Below are 23017 nucleotides of genomic sequence, written 5' to 3' on the forward strand. Positions count from 1 at the left end.
TATATAGTATAATGTCCTCACAGGACACTATATATAGTAGGAAGTCCTCACAGGACACTATATATAATATGATATCCTCACAGGACACTATATATAGTAGGAAGTCCTCACAGGACACTATATATAGCATGATGTCCTCACAGGACACTATATATAATATGATGTCCTCACAGGACACTGTATATAGTATAATGTCCTCACAGGACACTATATATAGTAGGAAGTCCTCACAGGTCACTGTATATAGCATGAAGTCCTCACAGGACACTATATATAATATGAAGTCCTCACAGGATACTATATATAGTATGAAGTCCTCACAGGACACTATATATAGTGTGATGTCCTCACAGGACACTATATATAGTATGATGTCCTCACAGGACACTATATATAGTATGATGTCCTCACAGGACACTATATATAGTGTGATGTCCTCACAGGACACTATATATAGTATGATGTCCTCACAGGACACTGTATATAATATGATGTCCTCACAAGACACTATATATAATATGAAGTCCTCACAGGACACTATATATAGTATGAAGTCCTCACAGGACACTATATATAGTATGAAGTCCTCACAGGACACTATATATAATATGAAGTCCTCACAGGATACTATATATAGTATGAAGTCCTCACAGGACACTATATATAGTATGATGTCCTCACAGGACACTATATATAACATGAAGTCCTCACAGGACACTATATATAGCATGATGTCCTCACAGGACACTGTATATAATATGATGTCCTCACAGGACACTGTATATAGTATAATGTCCTCACAGGACACTATATATAGTAGGAAGTCCTCACAGGTCACTGTATATAGCATGAAGTCCTCACAGGACACTATATATAGCATGATGTACTCACAGGACACTGTATATAATATGATGTCCTCACAGGACACTGTATATAGTATAATGTCCTCACAGGACACTATATATAGTAGGAAGTCCTCACTGGTCACTGTATATAGCATGAAGTCCTCACAGGACACTATATATAATATGAAGTCCTCACAGGATACTATATATAGTATGAAGTCCTCACAGGACACTATATATAGCATGATGTCCTCACAGGACACTATATATAGTATGATGTCCTCACAGGACACTATATATAGTATGATGTCCTCACAGGACACTGTATATAGTATGATGTCCTCACAGGACACTATATATAGTATGATGTCCTCACAGGACACTGTATATAGTATGATGTCCTCACAGGACACTATATATAGCATGAAGTCCTCACAGGACACTATATATAGCATGATGTCCTCACAGGACACTGTATATAGTATGATGTCCTCACAGGACACTGTATATAGTATAATGTCCTCACAGGACACTATATATAGTAGGAAGTCCTCACAGGTCACTGTATATAGTATAATGTCCTCACAGGACACTATATATAGTATGAAGTCCTCACAGGACACTGTATATAGTATGATGTCCTCACAGGACAATATATATAGCATAAGTCCTCACAGGACACTATATATATCATGATGTCCTCACAGGACACTGTATATAGTATGATGTCCTCACAGGGACACTGTATATAGTATAATGTCCTCACAGGACACTATATATAGTAGGAAGTCCTCACAGGACACTATATATAATATGATATCCTCACAGGACACTATATATAGTAGGAAGTCCTCACAGGACACTATATATAGCATGATGTCCTCACAGGACACTATATATAATATGATGTCCTCACAGGACACTGTATATAGTATAATGTCCTCACAGGACACTATATATAGTAGGAAGTCCTCACAGGTCACTGTATATAGCATGAAGTCCTCACAGGACACTATATATAATATGAAGTCCTCACAGGATACTATATATAGTATGAAGTCCTCACAGGACACTATATATAGTGTGATGTCCTCACAGGACACTATATATAGTATGATGTCCTCACAGGACACTATATATAGTATGATGTCCTCACAGGACACTATATATAGTGTGATGTCCTCACAGGACACTATATATAGTATGATGTCCTCACAGGACACTATATATAGTATGAAGTCCTCACAGGACACTATATATAGTATGAAGTCCTCACAGGACACTATATATAGTATGAAGTCCTCACAGGACACTATATATAGTATCATGGACCCCACAACCCAATATTAGAAATAAACAATAAAGATTACTCACATAAGGCCACGGCCCCACTATCAGTATTCGGTCAGTATTTTTTCTCAGGAGTGGGAGCCAAAACCAGGTGAGGGACAATCAGAGAAAAGTTATAATAGAAACAAGTCACCAATTCTGCATTTATCACCCACTCCTGATTTTTGCTCCCAGAAAAGGAAAATACTGACCAAATACTGATAGTGGGGCCGTGGCTTAATCCAGATACTCGGCATCTCAGCTTCCATGTCCTTTCTAACATCTGCAGAGGCGGCACAATGCAGTGATGTCACCGTGCTGCCTGCGTGGGTATGCTAATGTCTTGTAAGCTGCAGGCCTACAGCGATCTGACACAGACAGTGATAGAGAAGGAAGCTTTGACTCCCTGCTCTATAACCAGATTGAACTGTGTCGGTGCCATGTTGATGCTGACACAGTTCAATGTAGCAGTCGCTGGAGATCCAGGGCTTCGGCCAAGAAGTTTGGAACGGAGCATCGGATCTTTGACACTAGCTAGGCTACGCTTGTCAAGAGGTACATGGCAACAATTCCAGCTGTGAACAAGGATTTATCAAAATGTATATGTATTAAGGGATCTTTCTTTTTTCCACTTTAGTGGAAATGGTAAAAAGTATGTGACAGTAGATCATTCTGCCTGCACCCTCGGTCATGGTTGTGATATTGCAGACTTGTATGTTTCAAATGCTGCAGCATGTCAGAGAAAACATTTTTAAAAAGTCGTTCGGTGACTGTGGTTCGTATTACTAGTCCAAGAAGTTGGTACCCCCATCTCCTCCATGCCCTGCCCACCCTAGACTGACAGGTGTTTTTCTAAGTGTGTATTGGAGAGACCACATAGTCCTCCAGATGACTTGTCAAAGAATGTTTTCTCTGAAATGCCATAACACTTCAGAATAAGACCACATGCACACATCTGTTATACATGTCTGGTTTTCTTTCGGACGGCACACTGACCCATAGTGTTTCGTTGAGCCAGGGTCAGTTTTAGACAAAGTGGGGCCCCCAATGCTCACATATGGCACCATCACACAGAAACATTTTGGTTGTAATTACATGCGCTGAGTTCAGGTCGTTAAACGGGCCGATCGACAATATTGAAGTCATTCGGTGCTTGTTTTCCCGGCCTCTTTACACCGGCTAACGATGAATGATGAGGACAGAACAATCACTAATAGAGCAATCTGTCCACATACATCTGTATCATGTTATCAGCAGCACATCTGCAGTCTACAGCGACAATGTGCTGCTGAGAACAATGATTTGTGTCCGGTATAAACAATCCAATCACTCGATGAATAGGCAGCATCGTTTAGTATATGCACCCCATAGTCCTCCATATAATATAATGCACCCCATAGTCCTCCATATAATATAATGCACCCATAGTCCTCCATATAATATAATCCATCCCATAGTCCTCCATATAATATAATGCGCCATATAGTCCTCCATACTATATAATACACTCCTCCATACAGTATAATGCACTACCCATAGTCCTCCATACAGTATAATGCAGCCCCCATATAGTACATACAGTATAATACACAACCTATAGTCCTTGATAGAGTATATGCCGCCCCCACAGAGTATAGTGCCGCCCCAACAGAGTATAGTGCAGCCCCCACATAGTATGACAGGCCCCCACAGAGTATAGTGCAGCCCCCATAGAGTATATGTAGCCCCATAGAGTATAATGCAGCCCCGATACAGTATAATGCAGCTCCATATAATAATATGTAACCCCCATATAGTATAATGCATGCCCATATAATATAATGTAGCCCCATATAGTATAAGGCAGCCTCTCTATCTATTATAATGCATGCACATATAATGTAGCTCATATAGTATATTGCAGCCCCCATCTAGTTAATGCATGCCCATATAATATAATGTAGCCCCATATAGTATAATGCATGCTCATGTAATATAATGCAGCCCCCATACAGTATAATGTAGCCCCATATAGTATAATGCAGCCACCCCCCATACAGTATAATGTATCCCCCATATAGTATAATGCAGCCCCATATGCCCGCATATAGTATAATGCGGCCCCATATGCCCCCATATAGTATAATGCAGCCCCATATGCCCCTATATAGTATAATGCAGCTCCATGTGACCCATATAGTATAATGCAGCCCACCCCCCATAAAGTATAATGTAGCCCCATATAGTATAATGCGGCCCCATATGCCCCCATATATATAATGCGGCCCCATATGCCCCCATATAGTATAATGCCCTCCATATGCCCCCATATAGTATAATGCAGTTCCATATGCCCCATATAGTATAATGCAGCCCCATATGCCCCCAGATAGTATAATGCAGCTCCATATGCCCCTATATAGTATAATGGGGCTCCATATGCCCCCATATAGTATAATGCAGCCCATATGCCCCATATAGTATAATGTAGCTCCATATGCCCCCATATAGTAAATGCAGCTCCATATGCCCCATATAATTAATGCAGTTACATATGCCCCCATATAGTATAATGCAGCTCCATGTGCCCTCATATAGTATAATGCAGTTCCATATGCCCCCATATAGTATAATGCAGTTCCATATGCCCCCATATAGTATAATGCAGTTCCATAAGCCCCCATATAGTATAATGCAGTTCCATAAGCCCCCATATAGTACAATGCAGCTCCATATGCCCCCATATAGTACAATGCAGCTCCATATGCCCCCATATAGTGCAATGCAGCTCCATATGCCTCCTATGTATATGCGCCCCGCCAGATAATATAATGCAGCACCATATGCCCCAGATAGTATAATGCAGCAACCATATGCCCCCATATAGTATAATGAAGCTCCTATGCTCCCATATGGTATAATGCAGCTCCATATGCCCCATATAGTATAATGCAGCCCCCATATGCCCCCATATAGTATAATGCAACTCCATATGCCCCATTTAGTATAATGCAGCTCCATATGCCCTCATATAGTATAATGCAGCTCATATGCCCCCATATAGTATAATGCAGTTGCATATGCCCCCATATAGTATAATGCACTCCCCATAGTCCTGCTGTAAAATGCAGCCCCATATGCCCCATATAGTATAATGCAGCCCCATATAGTATAATGCAGCCCCATATGCCCCCAGATAGTATAATGCAGCTCCATATGCCCCCATATAGTATAATGCAGTTGCATATGCCCCCATATAGTATAATGCACTCCCCATAGTCCTGCTGTATAATGCAGCCCCATATGCCCCATATAGTATAATTCAGCCCCATATAGTATAATACATCTCCATATGCCCCCATATAGTATATTGCATCTCCATATGCCACCATATAGTATAATGCACTTCCCACAGTCCTGGTGTTTAATGTAGCCCATATGCCCGCATATAGTATAAATGCAGCCCATATGCCCCATATAGTATAATTAAGCTCCATATGCCCCATATAGTATATGCAGTTGCATATGCCCCATATAGTATAATGCACTCCCCATAGTCCTGCTGTCCAATGCAGCCCCATATGCCCCATATAATATAATGCAGCCCCATATGCCCCAATATACAGTACAGACCAAAAGTTTGGACACACCTTCTCATTTAAAGATTTTTCTGTATTTTCACGACTATGAAAATTGTACATTCACACTGAAGGCATCAAAACTATGAATTAACACATGTGGAATTATATACTTAACAAAAAAGTGTGAAACAACTGAAAATATGTCTTCTATTCTAGGTTATTCAAAGTAGCCACCCTTTGCTTTGATGACTGCTTTGCACACTCTTGGCATTCTCTTGATGACCTTCAAGAGGTAGTCACCGGAAATGGTTTTCACTTCACAGGTGTGCCCTGTCAGGTTAATAAGTGGGATTAAATATAGTATAATGCAGCCCCATATGCCCCATATAGTATAATGCAGCTCCATATGCCCCCATATAGTATAATGCAGAGCCATATGCCCCATATAGTATAATGCAGCCCAATATGCCCCCATATAGTATAATGCACTCCTCATAATCCTGCAGTATTATTGCCACATTTACTCACTGATGTAAAAAATAAATAAATGCAAACTTACCTCTCCTCTTTCCTCCGGTCTCTGCAGCTCCACTGCCCGGCATGCGATGAGATGACGTCATCGCGCTGCTGCATTAGAGGCAGAGAGGGAATGATGGGAGAGGGAGCGTCTCTCTCTTCCATCAATGCTTTCAAACTGTACCTGCATCTATGCTATTAGCGGCACGTCACTGGCTGGGGCCCCTGGGAGAGTGGGGCCCTAGGCATATGCCTAATCTGCCTGCCCCTAACGTCAGCCCTGCTTTGAGCCATGCACACTTTGGTTTTAAAAACAGATCTGTGTGTCTGGTCTGTTAGGGCTGGCACTCATCTGCGTTTAAAACATCGCTCCAATGTTGATCCAGAAAAGTAGGACAAGTGTCATGTGAGTACAATGTGACTTTTCTCACATAGCATCCATGTGAAAATCTGAGGTTGTGGGTTGTAATAATCACCTAGGCAGGTTAACAATACAACAATATGTTATTCCTTACATCCATGGTTTTACAACTATTCCAGGTAAAATGGCAAAAATACAATGCTCTCAGTCCAAAAGTTCCCAACCCAGGATCAGTAGTCCCACTGCCCCCGTACCAGGCAATATTCACTGTCTCCCAACTTTTGGTTGGCCCACAGATTTTGTATCTCCAGCCAGTATAGTCTGTAGCCACAGTCCACTCTCCTCCAGACGACAGATAACATGAACGAAGCACATGTATCGAGCAGCAGTAGTCCTCAAAGGGGTTGTTCACTACTATTTAAAATATGCCAAAGCGTTTTTATGATGAAAAGCTGCTTCTTTGTAATTACCTCCCTCTGCCTTTTCTGCCTGTGAGGGGCGCTATCACTGGCCGCTCACAGGCATCACGTGACCCCCGGCTGCAGCCGGCTCTGACATCCGCTGATGTCACGACAAGTCCAGGCTGCAGCCGGGGATCTCTTTCTTCCGCGTTCCAGGTGGATTCCAGGCTGTGGGCTGGGTTATCCCCACGCGTCACACCCAGCATCCACCACGCACTCTCCCTCTCCCCATTCATTGGGAAAGCACGCGGTGGATGCTGGGTGTGACGCGCTGGGTTAACCCCGCCCACAACCCAGAAGCCACCACGGGGACCCCGGCGCTGAGTCACGCCTCAATAGACGGGACGTCAGCGGGGGGTCACGTGCTGCATGTGAGCGGCCACTGATAGCGCCACTCACAGGCAGAAAAGGCAGAGGGAGGTAATTACAAAGAAGCTGCTTTTCATCATAAAAACGCTTTTGCATATTTTAAATAGTAATGGACAGATCCCACAATTGTAGCACGTGTGTCCAGCCCAGCCAGCAACCAATCTCCAAATTCCATAGGCCATCCATCCATGGCTCCAGGACCTCAGCCTAGATCCTCTCCGTTTGATGTCACTTTCCCAAGTACCTGACTAAAACATGTGGCTTTTTCCTCCTTCCCTGGGATCAGCCTCCTTAATGGGCAGAATTGTTAACACCCTCCCCCTTAAACATTTGCTTTAACCCTCCGTCACATACAATATTGGTTCTAACGAGTTCACATACAATGTGACTGTTAGGCGCAGGCTAGAAAAATACCTATAATATCTAATGTTTGCAATTTCAGTGCTCTAAAAGTGATCAGTGACCTTCATAGGGATGTAATAAAAGAGACTACACATAATCAGGTGCAAAAAAAAACCATTTACTTAACATAAAACTAATAACTCTGAAATACAAACATTTCAAAACTCCCGCCAAATAGTCCCCAGTTCGACTCTGTCAAAAAACTCTACAAAGAAAATTTATGGAAACAAACTTAATTTTAAGGTACCTTAAGTACTATTAAACACATATTCAATCAGAATTAGATCCTGAAGTTTCCCCAGAAAAATTACACTTGCAGAGCAAAGAGCAAGAATTACACATCATTTTTGCATGTGTCAGGCAGATTGCATTATGATATTTGTGACATTCATAATTAGAAAGCCTTCTGATTCCGCTTTCCGTGGTGCAGGTGGTGCATCTCCTTCTTTTGGGAGGTGGTGCAGGTGGTGAATTTTCACTATCATCTTCTGGGCGGAATCTTTTGAGCTGAACTTGAAGGCGAGAGGGGATACCGATTGTTTTCATACTTCTCCTGCGTAGCTCTCCAAGCACTAGTTCATGGGCCAATTTTTTCAGATAGAATCGTCTACGGAGTGGTTCAAGCTTGTTTTCAAGGTAAATGACTTGTGAATTTATACCACCCAGATTCAACATAGCAAAAAATATGACCATTGGCCAGCGTTTGGTGTTTCTGCTGACGTTGAAAGTTGAGCACATCTGATCAGCTGTATCAACACCCCCTTTGGTTGCATTATAAAATGTAATTATCTCTGTTTTTTTTTGTGCCTCAGTCCCAGGATCGATGGCATCATCATCATGAAGTGTTGATAGAAGAAGTACAATTTTTTTTGCTTGTGGTACATAGGAAACCAAAACCTTTCCATTATGGAATGCAAACATACTGCTGTACTGTTGTCTCCCTTTCACACTTACAAACTGTGTAGGCAATTCTTTTTTATTTTTTCTTACAGTTCCGACACATGAAAGCTTCTGCATTTTCAGATAATCAATCAGATCACAATTTGAAAACCAATTGTCAGCTGTTATATTGCGACCCGATCCAAATAAGGGCTCAGCCAGTCTTTTTACAACATCACTGGGTTTGTTGCTGACACTGTAAGGACCTTCTGGTTGTTTTCCTGCATAAACTTCCAGGTTGTAAGTGTAGGTCTTACTGGCATCAACAAGGGCATACATTTTTATTCCATATTTGTTAGGCTTTGATGGAATATATTGACGAAAGGCACATTTACCACGAAAACCAGGGAGCATTTCGTCAATAGTGAGATTCTCCCCAGGGCAATAGCGTTTTTTACAGTTTTCAACAAATTTTTGGAATATATCACGAATTGGAGCAAGTCGGTCATGTGTTTTACGTTCGGTTCGGGTAGTTCTGTCGTCAAACCGAAGGCAACGAATTAGAAGCTTGAATCTGTTTATGGACATAACAAGGCCAAATTTTTCAACTCCATCCCCATCTTTACTCCAAAGTTCCTCCAAACTTTGTCTATTTGCCCTATAAGCTCCTGCAAGGTATAATAATCCAAAAAAAGCACGCAGTTCTATTTCATCTGTGGCCTTGATGGTTCTGTTGCATATGAACTTGTCCTTTATAATGTCTATATATTGGTTGGTATATGTGACAATAGAGTCCAGAATGTCATCTGTGAATAAACTATTCCAGCATTCAACTGCAGTTTTTGCATTACTTGCAGTTCCTATAACTGCAGGAAGGTGAGTAATAATGTTTTGAGGTTCCCTACGTTTTTTCTGGAGTGGCTTCTTGTTCCATTGTTATTTTTTATCTTTTTCCATATAATAAGATTCTACATCTTCATCCTCATCACTGTCACCGTCTTGCTCTGTTTCAGAATCCACTTCACATACTTCCACCTCATCATGAGAATCAATCTCACTTTCCTCTCCTAAATCCTCATTCAGTGTGGGGTCTGCATCATCTAACAGCATGTTTGTTACTTCCTCAACATCAAGGTTTTTCGATAAATTGTACATTTTCCTCTCCATTTCAGCAGATAATCTGAAGCAAGAGAAGGAATATGTGTTAGGGAACTACTGTATATGCTTGAGCAGCACACTTTCTTTTTTAATCTGCCTTATTTCTATGAAATATCCTCACACTTTGTGCTATACATTCATAAAACAAGCTAAATAAACAATTGTGATGAATAAAAACATAAAATACCAACCTTATTGAGTGTGACGTGTTCACATACAATGAGCCTGAGAGATTAGCGCAGTTATATCTGTCCTCCTGAAGCTCTGCAATCCAACTGTGGTATGAGGTTTCACAGAGCTGCTAGAGACAGGAGACTACCTGGAGGGAGGGGATTTCCTCACAATCTGGTGAGGAAGGAGAAATGAAAGTAAAAGAGATGTGCCTGTCAGGCCTATTGTATGTGACGGAGGGTTAAGCTTAAAGAATGAAGTTTGCATGTGAGACTTCCCCGGTGGTGATGGCTCCCCTTGGTTTACTATCTCCACCCACACAATGAGTCTAGTGGCTGGGAGAAAAATGGCTTGAGGCCCCTGAGATACTGATGAGATTAATGGAATGATTGCTTTACATTTAGCCTTTAGCAATCTCCTGTCTGGCCTTATGTATCCATAAGATCCAGCCCGCACGTCTTCCTCTGCTTACTGTCACTGAATGGAAACATTGATTACTGAGGCTGAACTGACGAGCCAGCAAATCATTAATAAACCACAGCAGTAAGACTTACGTAACGGGTGCTCCGTGCTGGAAAAAGTCTGCATCCCTTAGAGCCGCGGATTCTGCTGTACGTTCATTGGTCCAATAGTCTTTAGAACAAGGTCAGCTCCTCACAATCCATATGACATCCATATAGCATCCGTATGCAATGCATTTTTTTCTATTATTCTACATTTACAGGACCATTTACAGTGTTCTATGCTACAGAATCGTATTGTCTCCGTAAAAATCGGATGGCATACGGATGGTCTGTGTGCCGTCCTTTTTTTTTTTTTTCTCGCACCCATTGACTTGCATTGGTGAGTCTCGTCTGATATATGCGGCCACTCGCAGATGAGATGTAACCTATTGAATAACATTAGTCAGAGAGCAATCCGATTTTTTATTGGATTGCACTCGTCTGATTTGCACGCAGATAAGTATGAGCCCTTAGACGCCTAGCATGTCCTATTAATCATTTTACAAATCCGACTCGGCCATTAAAGTCTATGGAGAACTGTGTAAAAGAGATGACACAATGAAGACAGACTTTGCACTTCAGAGTTCCATCTGTTCTTAACTGATTCATTGCTAAGAGTCAATGGGTAAAAAAGTTCAGACAGTCTACTTGCTTCAGTGATAAAAAAGCATGAGAAAAAACAGGTGCAATTAGGATGCACATGAGAAAAAAGTTGGTCCATTTCTCTTGGATGGTAACACTCACATAATATATCACGTACCCATTATAATCTATGGCGCTATACACTTATACGTATTTTTTTGCATGCCGTGACATTCCTATACAGCACCCCTGTCCTTGGATGGTTGTTGATGAACGTTAGTTCCAACTGAAGTGAATGTGATCTGAGCTGCAGTTATTGAGAATAACAACCACACAGTGAATACAGCTTGTCCTGAATGATTCCGGCCACCGTGGGTCCTGCTAACAGCTGATCTGTTGGGGAAGCTGGGTGTCCAACATCCACCAATTGTATGGGAGGAGGATAGGCTGTCACTATCTCAGTCCTGGACGACTCCTTTATCAGCTAAGTTCACTGTTCTTTTAGATGATTAGGGGGTTTAGTTGCTCTCTAAAATGATTAGAGCATCTGTAATTTATATATTTAAACAATTTCTCCTTGCTGATAGTTTCCCTTTAAAATAGTGTGAGCAGCTAGGTCCCGCTTCTTAAGCTGCCAACATGTTTTTGAGAAATATTTTATAAGACAAGTTGGAATGTTAAATGTCAACATTTTTACGTAACAAATATACAAAGTTGATCAAAGATAAGAACTAGACCTGGTAATTAGCTTTTAACTAAACATTTTATAAGCAAACTTTAGCTAGCTTGTGAATCTGAAAGCAATTAAAGACATTTTAAAACGCTGGGTAATCAGAGAGTCATATTTGTCGGATGGATCCGGTATTGTTACAGACTCTGATACTTTTGTACTTTTAATACGTGTGTTATATTTTATTCTCACAGTTTTGCTGGTTATTATCTAACATGCCACATATCTTGGCACATTGGATTTTATAGAATATTCTTAGGTTTATAAATGAATCCATAGATTTAATTTACTATTATTTTATTTACATATCTCACATTATCTCACGTCTTTGACCCATAAAATGTTGTGAGGGTTCATTTGGATTACCCACAACTTAAAACTAGTATATACTGTAACTAGGCCTTTTACTGTTCTTATTCCTGTCATATTAATTGAGTCTTTCTAATTCATTTGAAAATTTCATGATTTCTCAAATATCACTCTGGTCTTCAAAGGCAAGTAGCCTGATAACCTAGGACATGGATTGAGACTTGTGGGACCACACAAATGAAACAATAATTACATTGGAAAAACTAGGCTAAATTCACATTGGGTTCAGCAGTGGTTTGATGGCTTCCTTCTAAATCCCTGAAAAAGAGAATTCACACATAGGGGTTTTCCAACGGCTGTGCTGTGTATCTCCCTATCCCTATGTGCTAGACTAGGTCGAGACCCAGGCGGAGATTCCACTTGTTCTTGGAATTTCGGAAATATATTCGATGTATGGTCGATTGATAGATCCATTCATTACAATGAGACAAATGGAGTTCAGATGGTTTCTGTTTGCGCTTTTTTGCAGTGATGTCCATCTTTTTAGAGGGGAACAAGAACATCCATCTGAAAATATTGCTTGCATCGACAGGCCCCCTTCCTCCACAAAGCTGGTTGCAGATGAACTCCCTGCATTTGTGATCATTATGCCCCTGTAGGAAAGATTTATCAAAAGTACTAAAAGAATAAACACCATCAATCTTTTTTTTTTATTCATAAATGTATGTATTTTGGGCTAAAATAATTTTTACTATTGGGTTTCATTATAAATTTTATATAGCCTTTGCATTGCATGTCTATTCTTGGCTGCAGGATGAGTTAACTAAGAAACTGCCAGTGAGCTCATTTTCACGGGAGTGTTTATAATTCTTTTACCTGTGTTTTTCTGAGCTTCTCTCAGCTGAAAGTTCAGCTTAACTTTGGGAAACAAAGAGCTTTAAAAGCCAAACAGTGCAAACCTTTTGATGAAACCCAAATGCAAAAAAAAGATGTTTAGCTCAATATGCATGCATTTAAGTAAAAAAATAAAAGAAATAAAGCCCCCAAGGTGTCCATTTGTTTTACCACTTTTCCACAGCAGCTTCAGAAATGAAAGGTGGGTCACTGTTGGTAACAAAGTCGGTTTATTTTTTAGACAGTTTTGATAAATCTGTAACATATGTTTGTTTTTACACCAGGGACTAAAACTGTGTTAAATACTGAATTAAAGAAAAAATGTATATTTTATATAAATATTATTATTTTTTATGATAATTTGCGTGAATTACACACCAGATCTATATTGAACACGTTCAATATCTTCAGAGTTTTCTTGGCTTGTGTGATTCCCCGCAGCACAATGTACAGATGTTCTGCTCCTCTAATGTAGTTGTGAACACTTCTTGGATCCTGGGAAGTCATAATACTCTTTTATGAGGCTCGATCCAACAACCATGGAGTGCTGTAATCCCGGAATGCTGTCAGACATGTTAGTCCTTCATAGTTTATATGCTATAGATTTTAGTTGAGATGATTTAGTGCAGGATTCAGTTTTGTTCTATGGAGACTTTTCTATTCTCAGTTTCATGGCTATAACCTTTTCTTTGTTAAAAATCATTCTATTAATCCAGGCAATTATAGTGCCTTTCTTCCTTTAAAAAATATGGATACCTTAAGGGGCAATATTTTTGCTCTGTTTGGCTTAAAATCATTTGTGCAATTGGATTATAATAAAATTGTTGAACTCATTGGTTTCTACAGCCTCTATGTATCACCGTAAATATACAGTTGTGCTCAAAAGTTTACATACCCTGGAAGAATTTTTCCTTTCTTGGCCTTGTTTCAGAGAATATGAATGATAACAAAAAAACTTTTTCTCCACTCATGATTATTGGTTGGGTGAAGCCATTTATTGTCAAACTACTGTGTTTTCTCTTTTTAAATCTTAATGACAACCAAAAACATCCAAATGACCCTGATCAAAAGTTCACATACCCAGGTGATTTTGACCTGATAACATGCTCAGAATTTGACACAAATGGGTTTGAATGGCTACTAAAGGTAACATCCTCACCTGTGCCCTGTGTGCTTGTAATCAGTGTGTGTGCATAAAAGCTGAGTAAGTTTCCGGGATCCAGAAAGACTCTTGCATCTTTCATCCAGCCACTGACGTTTCTGAATTAAACAGTAAGCGCCTCCTAATAGTAGTGCTGTAACGCTAAGGCTATGTTCACACTAGACGTTTTTTCAGTGTTTTTTTCTGCAGCAAAACCTGATCTCTTGGTGTGTCAAAAACACAGGTCTTGATGCGTTTTTTGGTGCATTTTTGCTACATTTTGGTTTGTTTTTCAGGATCCCAAAGTTCAGCTTTGCTTCCACCACAGAAGCATGAACACAGGTCACCAATGCAAGACATATGTGAAACGATATTAACCAGAATTACAACTGTAACAGTGAGGGAAGGTGAATTGTTCAGGAATAGTTTTTCTAAGACACTGGCAGTGCATTGAGTTTGTAGGACACTATTTTCATACTATGGGGTCTGCCATTGAGTTGCACAGAGATTGTTCAATTTCACACCTCCTTGGGCCACATGTATTGTTCAATCTCACACTTATATCAGCCAATCTTTACACTCTACACATCACTAATTTAATTAAACTATCCTAATCCAGACTGCCATCTTAGGTGACAAAGATAAAATGGTAAAATCACAAAAATAAATGAGTTTCACATATTGCTGTACTTTTTTTTCACTAAAAACACAGCAAACCTGATAGCTATGTTCACACTAGGCGTTTTTTCACCACCCATTACTTTCAATGGGTGAAAAACGCTGACAAAAACACTGAAAGAAGTGACATGCTCTATTGTGCAAAGAACCATGCAAAGCACAAAATACTGATGACACAAAACCAATGTGTGTACATGAGATTGCTGAAATCTCATAGACTTTGCTGGTACTGTAAAACGCACCCGAAAATTTTCATTAAAAAAACGCTGAAAAAACGCCTAGTGTGAACATAGCCCCCTAAGCTGATTTGTGACCACATCAGAGTTGAGCAGAACTTTGATGTGGTCATAAGGCATATAAACATTGTGTAACAATCAACTCACTAGCAGTTTCACTGTTAAAGGGGTTTCCTGGCTGAGACATGAAGGCTACAGTCACTCTATCTGAGTGGAAACTGCCAAATTGTGAATTGTGGTGTGCACATTGCCACGATTCTCCTAAATTCCCTGTGCAAGTGGGCGTTCACGTGAATGCATGTATGCGATTTGCATACTTGTGGCCACATGCATACAAGACTTTCCTCTGCCTCTCTCAGTGTTCTATCATGGCACATCATCATGGTTCAGCAGACTGTGGTCACATAAAATGACTGCAAAATTCTCCTTTTAGCCCGGAATACCCCTTTAACTTTTTCTGCGGTCTGCTGTGTACATTGACACACAGACGTTGTAGAAGCAAAATGGCTTGATATTAGCTTGAAATTGGCTTGAAATGGCTTGAAGTAGACTACCACAACACTGGTTGTAAAGGGAATCTATCAGTAGGATGAACCCTCCTAAGCCGTCTATATGGGCATGCAGGTCATAGAAAGCTGAATAAAATGATACCTTGATATCTAGGATCCGATGTCTTAGTCCAGAGATATCAATGTTTTTCCTATAAGTAAATAAACTGTTAAGATCTATGGGCCGGACATAGATCTTCCTGAGAATCTGCCTCCAGAGATTAATGGGCCGGACATAGATCTTCCTGAGAATCTGCCTCCAGAGATTATTTTAAATATAAACCAGCATTATCAGTGTGAGACATGTAGATCAGGAGAGCAGACTGTCAGTCATTACATGTCTCCCATTGGTAACTCCTCCTTTCATTTATAATAAGCTCTGGAGGCAGATTCTCAGGGAGATCTATGTCCAGCTCATAGATCTTAACAGCTCCTTTTGCTTTAAATGTTGACCCGAAAACTTGATCTGTTGAATGTACCATACTGTTTACACTAGACTTGGACTTAGATCACGCACAAGGACTGCACAAAGTAATTGAATGATCCATTTGATAAATCTATTACTCATCTCCCTTTAGTAGGGTTTACATAGTTTACATTCCAAATCTACATCCAGTTAGTTTGAAGCCTTAGCTTAGTTTAATCTCCCAGGGAAACTATCCAAAATATATTTGGCATCATTAAAAAAAAGTAAATTGTAATAACTCCTGCCAATGTACTTTCTTTGGAAAGTTAGTAAAGTAAGCTTTATGATCATTCTCATTCTTCTAAAATCTTGAAATGCTAAAACATTATTTTTAAAAAACATACAATTGCTCAGAAAATGTAAGACTTCCAATGTATGTAAAATAAAATAAAATTACAATAATAAATAATACAAAAAATAACTAAAAATACATGGAAACAATCTCTCAGTCTCCATGGTTACAGACTACAAGGAAACCCAGTGTAGTCAGATCCTGCTGTCTTCTGTTCTTTCTCTCTCATCCCTTCTTGATCACCTACAAACTGTAGGATCTGGATTACAGAAAATGGAAGAGGGGAAAATGTGGCTTCAGTGTCAGATCCGAAAGAGTTTCTTCATAGTGAATAACCATGGAGACACATGGGTCTGCATAGGAGCTGTATACACAAAACAGCAGGAATTATTTCATCAAGACACAGGTCTACACATGACATTAATCTGAAATTATTATTATTATTTCATGACTCTATCTGGATAAAAGTGGTTACTAATCCTGCTTACTTATTGATTACAGGTGGTTCTGTTTACAGTCTGTATTATAATTAAAAGCTGCATTCACAACTCTGTAGCCACCAGAGCTGAAATCTACCAGTATTTCTTTCTGCAACTATGGGTCAGATGATTACATATTATCGTATTATTCTTAGACAGTGCATTCTATGACTAGAGAGTCTTAAAGTGTGCCAGATTTATCATAGATTTATAAATCTGTCCAATTCTAAGCCAATTTAGTCTTATCTTGTACCAGAAATGCACAATTCTGGTGTATTTTTGGGCGCATTGTTTCGCTTGGTAGACCAAACCCTTTTTCAGATAAGCCATGCCCCATTTCAAAGAGGCCACGTCCTCTTATCAGCCAAGGTGCAAAAAGTGTCTAAAATGCATATTAAATATGGTGCAGCGAATTAAAGACTTTTCTGGGGCATAAACTATAGAATTCTGGTACATTTAGCTCCATAAATTTCCCCCAATGTCTGCAAATACCTTGTACTAGTGATTTGCATTGAAAAAGACGTGCTCTTTTCACCAGTCACTATAAAATAATGTATATTAAACAAAAAGGGCCCCTATGCACTAAAACTGGTGTTTTCCATGGCAATGTTAATGAATAAAAGTGCTAAATTCATTAAAAGGAACTTGTCAATCGAGTAGCTGAAGACTATTCCATCACAGCACCCACCGGTGTCTCCCAGCACTGCTAGAGATGATGGAAAGGTCTCTCCTAGTATAGACACATAGGAGAGACCTGTCAATCACCTGCAGCAGTGCAGTGAGAATCTGGCCAGGAGCGGGGCCAGACTGGTCGTGTCTCTCGCTATAGTCCCCAGTTGGCTCTTCAAACTATGCTGCAACCGTTCAGGCAGACTCTGATTTTTGCTGCTTGTGGTTTGAGCAGCATGAATCAACTGTGTTTCACACGTTGCATTTTTGCTGCGTTTTTTTTCCACCAGCAAAACCTGCTCTCTTGGCAGTAAAGAAATAATGTCAAAAAAGCAGGTTTTGATGAGTTTTTGCTGCATTTTTGCTGAGATTTTGCTGTGTTTTTTTACTGCATTTTTGTCACGGTCAATTTCTCTCTTGTGCATGCTGATAAGGTTTAATAAAAAAATAACCTGACTCAACTGCCTCGGGTTTTGGCACCAAAAATGGCACAAAACCTGATACCTGTGTTTTTTTTTTTTGCTGCATTTTTGCACTTACCCATTGCTTTTTATGCATGAAAAATGCTGAATGAAATGAAATGGTGCATTTTGCAAAAACGCAGCTCTTTGACAAAACAGTCAGGAAAAAAAACAATGTGTGTGCATGAGATTTCTGAAATCTCATAGACTTTGTTGGTACTGTAAAACATGGAATCAAGTAAAGTTTGCAATATCTTCCTTTTAATATCACACTTAGAAAATTCAGCCTAGTTTAAAAGCATGTCTTCAAAGGTTTAAAAGTTCTAATGAGTGTCCATGTCAGAGCCTTTACATTAACCAACTTGTTTCACCTTACTGGCTTCATCAGGGGAAGCAAAGGAGGAAACAGATTTACAACATTAGCCAGCACATGGTTTCACAGAAGCACTTGGTGGGAATAAAGTCAATACGTACAAGTGCCAAACACAGAAGAGAGGAGGATGTTTGAAGTGATGAACTTAGTACGAGGAGTGGTGGTGAAACTTTGAAAAAGTTTTGGTAATGTGCTTGCAAAAATTTTGGATTGCATTTGCTCTGAGTTCAGGTTTGTTTTATAGTGTGAATATACTGCATGTGCCTAAATAGCAAGACTGGTTACGAAACTCATATAACAGTGTAGTGAAACTAAGACACATTTGTAAATGTGAGATTAGTGCAGGAAGAAATACAATTATTTTATTTTACCCAATTGTTAAGTTCTAAAACTTGATCTTATCTATTTCCTTAAACTTGCTAACAGAGGCATACTGTCACGCAAGGTGTAGGAAAGACTAAGTGCAACACAAAGGGAAGAGGGAAAGGGAGCCCAGACTCTAGGGAGACCTCCTAGGCTGATCTAGTGTCACACTGTCTCCACTAACATCCCTATATTGGTTCTTCAGCAATCGCCGCACGCGTACCTCACCCTGTCTTTCCCTGGTGTTAGGCTCAGGCTAGGGAAGGGAGGGGATGAGCACTAGTTGATCCCCACTGAACATTAAAGACAACAAGGGGGGACAAACAAAGGAAAATTGCTTAGCGTTAGTCGACTCCAGACAAATGCGCACATGTACTCTAGCACCGGAGAAGAAGAAGTACTGCTCTTGCTCAAGCCTTCACAAGGAGTAATGAATATCACTGGCACCTCCCTCTTGCACACAGCAGGTATTTACACACCCAGACCAGGGTGTTAATTAGCCAGAGGAAGATAGCCGCTGGGTCCTAGAGATACAGCTTCTAAGAAGATGTCTGTAATGCCAAACGTAGAGATCTCGTACAACCAACTGCAGGGTGACTGTCTGTCACTTCTGACACACCCGTGATACATACATTGACTTCACGGCACCAATGCAAAATCTGTGAGGCTATATTCACACATAAAACATGTTAAAAAGCAAGAGTTTTTCAAGTGTGAACTGCTTCAGGAAATACTCCTTTTTTGAAGAGTTGATAAATGAAAGAATGTTGGAAGATTTTTTTTTTCCTGGAGCGTTTTTTCAGCATTTGATTTGGCAGTGCCTATTTTGGAGCATTTTCCATCATGATCTGCTTCAAAGAAGTGACAGGCACTTTTCTTTCGACCAGAAATTGTTCAAAATCTCTTTAAAAAACAACAACTCCTCATGTGGACAGTAAATTACTGTAGATTTCCAATAAAAATGAATAGGAAGCGTTTTCCAGGCATTTTTTAAGCTGTTTTGAGGAGAATTTTGGAGAGGGTGCATTTAAAAAAATCGCCTCAAAAAAGGCCGACCTCTTACGCGTATGCCATTTATAATACTTTCCAGAAAACATCAATGATATGTAGGAATTGAACACAGATTGTCTGTATGGATATCTGTCCATCTAAAAGTACATTCATAGTTTCGTTTGTATATAGCTAAAATCCAATAATCCCTACATTGTGTGCAATATTGTTTTTTTAATTTTTTTTTGCATTTTTAGTTATTTATAGTTGTCTATTTAAAAAAAAAAGTCTTATTGGGGTAAATTTCTAATGGTAAATGCTCTCAATTTGCTGACATTAGACCTTCTGCAGGGAAATGAGAAAACAAAAATAAAAAGTGCTTAAAGAGGTTGTCCGGTCTAAAATAAACTTTCTGTGACTGCAGACTTGTGAATCCTCCCAGCGTGCGCACTGTACGCTGTGAGGATTCTCCGTTGTCTGCCCCGGGAATGGTGGTCAGTATGTGATATGCATTCTACCAGGCAGAATCCGACTAGCCGGCGCGGCCTCTCCCAATACAAGTGTGTAGGGCAAGGTCTTGTCCACTAGGCGGGTTCTCGTTAAGCACTGTATAGGCAGCAATAAACTGTATCCAGGACCATTTGGCAAGTCAAGATGGACATATATATACAGTTGAAACCAAACCTTTACATACACTATATAAAAAGACACATATGAATGTTTTTCTCAATATCTGACATGAAATCAGAATAAACCTTTCCTGTTTTTGGTCAGTTAGGGTTACCATAATTTTTAATATTTGCCAAATGCCAGAATAATGAGAGAGGATGTTTTAAGGCATTTTTATTGCTTACTGCAAAGTCAAAAGTTTACATACACTAAGATTACTATGCCTTTAAACAATTCTGGACTGCCCGTATGATGATGTCATGTGTTTGGAAGCTTCTTGTGTTTTTTCGGCAACATCTGAGTTAATTAGAGACATATCTGTGGATGTATTTTAATGCACACCTGAAACACTGCTTCTTTGTGTAGCATCATGGGGAAGTCTAAAGACATCAGCCAAGATATCAGGAAAAGAATTGTGGACTTGCATAAGTCTGGCTCATCCTTGGGTACTATATATATATATATATATATATATATATATATATAATATAAATATATATATATATATATATAATATATATATAATGACAAATAACAGAAGATTACATGTGGAGGTGTTGTGCAGTTGCGTGGTTTTCCCCACTGACATTTATGGGAATTAAAAAGGTTTTCCTGGCTTGGAACACGAGCACATGCAAAATGGTAACTCATGTGGACACGTGACCCTCTGCTTGCACCGTGAATGCCGGGGAATCCTGATAGCATGCACATCACACATAGAGTGACTGCAGACTTTTGTCTCAGGCAGGACAACCTCCTTAATGATTCAGTAAAGCTTGGCTTCTTCCCTGACCCTTTAAGGCTTTAATGGAGAGGACCCTGCAGCCATCTATGCGCTTGGCCTCATCTTATATTGACTTGCCAAATGGAATAATGTCTTGAGGAAAATCCCTTTGCATTGAGGTTATCTAGAAAACATGTTTTTTTGTTTTAAATATGTTCTTTTTTTAATTAACATTTTGAAGTTCATTATTAATTATACATTGTCTTTATTTATTAGAATGTTATACAGTAGTCTACAACGGTTCCTATATAAGAAATCCATCATAGGTCTCAAAATGCCCAGGGCGGAGTTGACTGACTGATGCTATTATCCTTAGGTCAGGCCTCAATTTCCAACCGTGAATGAGATAACCCTACAATACCTAGAATAATCATTACTAGACCTTACTAATTGGATATTGACTGTCTAGCCTTAGGGTAGCCTATCAGTATTACAAACCTGAAAATTCCTCCAAATGGATTTTCAGCTTATTTTTTAAATTATTTTAATATTTTAATACATCCCTGCTTTGTGTCCACTTTGTAAAGTTGGACAATGCCTTTTTTGAAATAACATTAGACCACACTATGCAGGATGTCTATAAGGGCCACAAAAGTTGTCCAAACTTCTTATGACTGGTTCTTGACCTAAAATCCTCAGACCTGTCAAGAAGTTGTCAGAACATACATTCTATAAGACTGATATAATAAGTGGAGCCATAGATCAATATTCATCATCAGACAAAGCATTCAGATAATCAGTATCTGCATATAAAAGAAATCCAGAAAACAAACTGTCTGCCCAACTGGGATCTGAGAACAGACCATTCTGATCTGTATAGAATATCTCCAGCCAGACTTCATCTTCTGGCTTTAGGTAGAGAAGTGTTGAACCTGAGGCAACATCATGATTTCCCGTGTTGGCATCAAATGTCTTGATTTTGTATTCTCCGTTGTGTACCAGGCTGATGGCCAAGTGCTTGTCTGCAAGAGTGATGTCATAGGAGAAATAATAAATCCCAGGAATGGCGCAAATAAACTTCCCTGTGGATGGGTTGTAATGTTCTCCTTCATTAAAGAGAATTTTGTTAAATAGAATGGGAAGTCTTTCCTGAGGGTAACTGGTGGTGATCCCAACCGAGAAAGCAGATCTGAGAATTATATCCCCACACCGGCACACTCCTGGTTCTCCTGGATCTCCTCTGGTCCCTTTGTCACCTCTAGATCCAAATGGTCCATCAGGTCCAATCTCTCCTTTGTCTCCAGATGGTCCAATTGGTCCCTTTTTGCCAGTTTCTCCCTGATCTCCTCTTTCACCAATGGGTCCAAGTGGACCTGTTTTTCCTCGCAAACCTTTAAATAAAATGTTGATACTGTTAATTACACACACACTGGAAATATATAGAATAAAAAACATCTCCCTAGTGCATAAGGACATGTACACACGTTAAGTATTTGGTGCAGAACTTCTGCACCATTTCTGCATCTCTTGGCAGGAAAAACGCAGCGGCAAAAACTCGCGTTTTGGCTGCATTTTATACTTCGTTTTTGGTGCAGATTTTTCCCAACTTATCAGGCTATGTTCACACTTGTTTTTCAGCGTTTTTTGCTGCAGATTTTTATGCAAATTTTCAGCTGCATTTTGCAGTATCATCAAAGTCTATGAGAAACCAGAATTCTCTGTTCACACATCATGTTTTTTACCTTTGTGTATTTTGTGCCTTGGTTGGGTTTTTGGAAAATAGAGCATGTCACTTGTTCCAGCGTTTTTTCACCCAAAGGAAGTAATGGATGGTGGAAAAAAAGCTGAAAAAACGCATA

At 39.6% G+C, this 23017-nt stretch overlaps 1 protein-coding gene across 3 annotated transcripts in view; it reads right to left on the reverse strand.

Moving 5' to 3' along the window:
* Positions 1-7946: 7946 nt before the first annotated feature.
* The window catches only part of C1QTNF7 (C1q and TNF related 7), a 292579-nt gene continuing 277508 nt past the window's right edge, over positions 7947-23017 (reverse strand). For 2 of the 3 annotated variants that reach the window (XM_073647333.1, XM_073647341.1), the window contains one exon: positions 21355-22549. In XM_073647333.1, coding sequence (XP_073503434.1) covers positions 21921-22549 — 629 coding nt within the window. In that variant the 3' untranslated portion in view covers positions 21355-21920. Of the gene's footprint in view, positions 9903-21354; positions 22550-23017 lie in introns of those variants that run through there. The other variant, XM_073647324.1, reaches the window with a different exon arrangement.

Source organism: Phyllobates terribilis, unplaced genomic scaffold, assembly GCF_046119375.1.
Source record: "Phyllobates terribilis strain yellow unplaced genomic scaffold, ASM4611937v1 Scaffold_1__5_contigs__length_1240528914, whole genome shotgun sequence".
Classification (NCBI taxonomy): Eukaryota; Metazoa; Chordata; class Amphibia; order Anura; family Dendrobatidae; genus Phyllobates; species Phyllobates terribilis.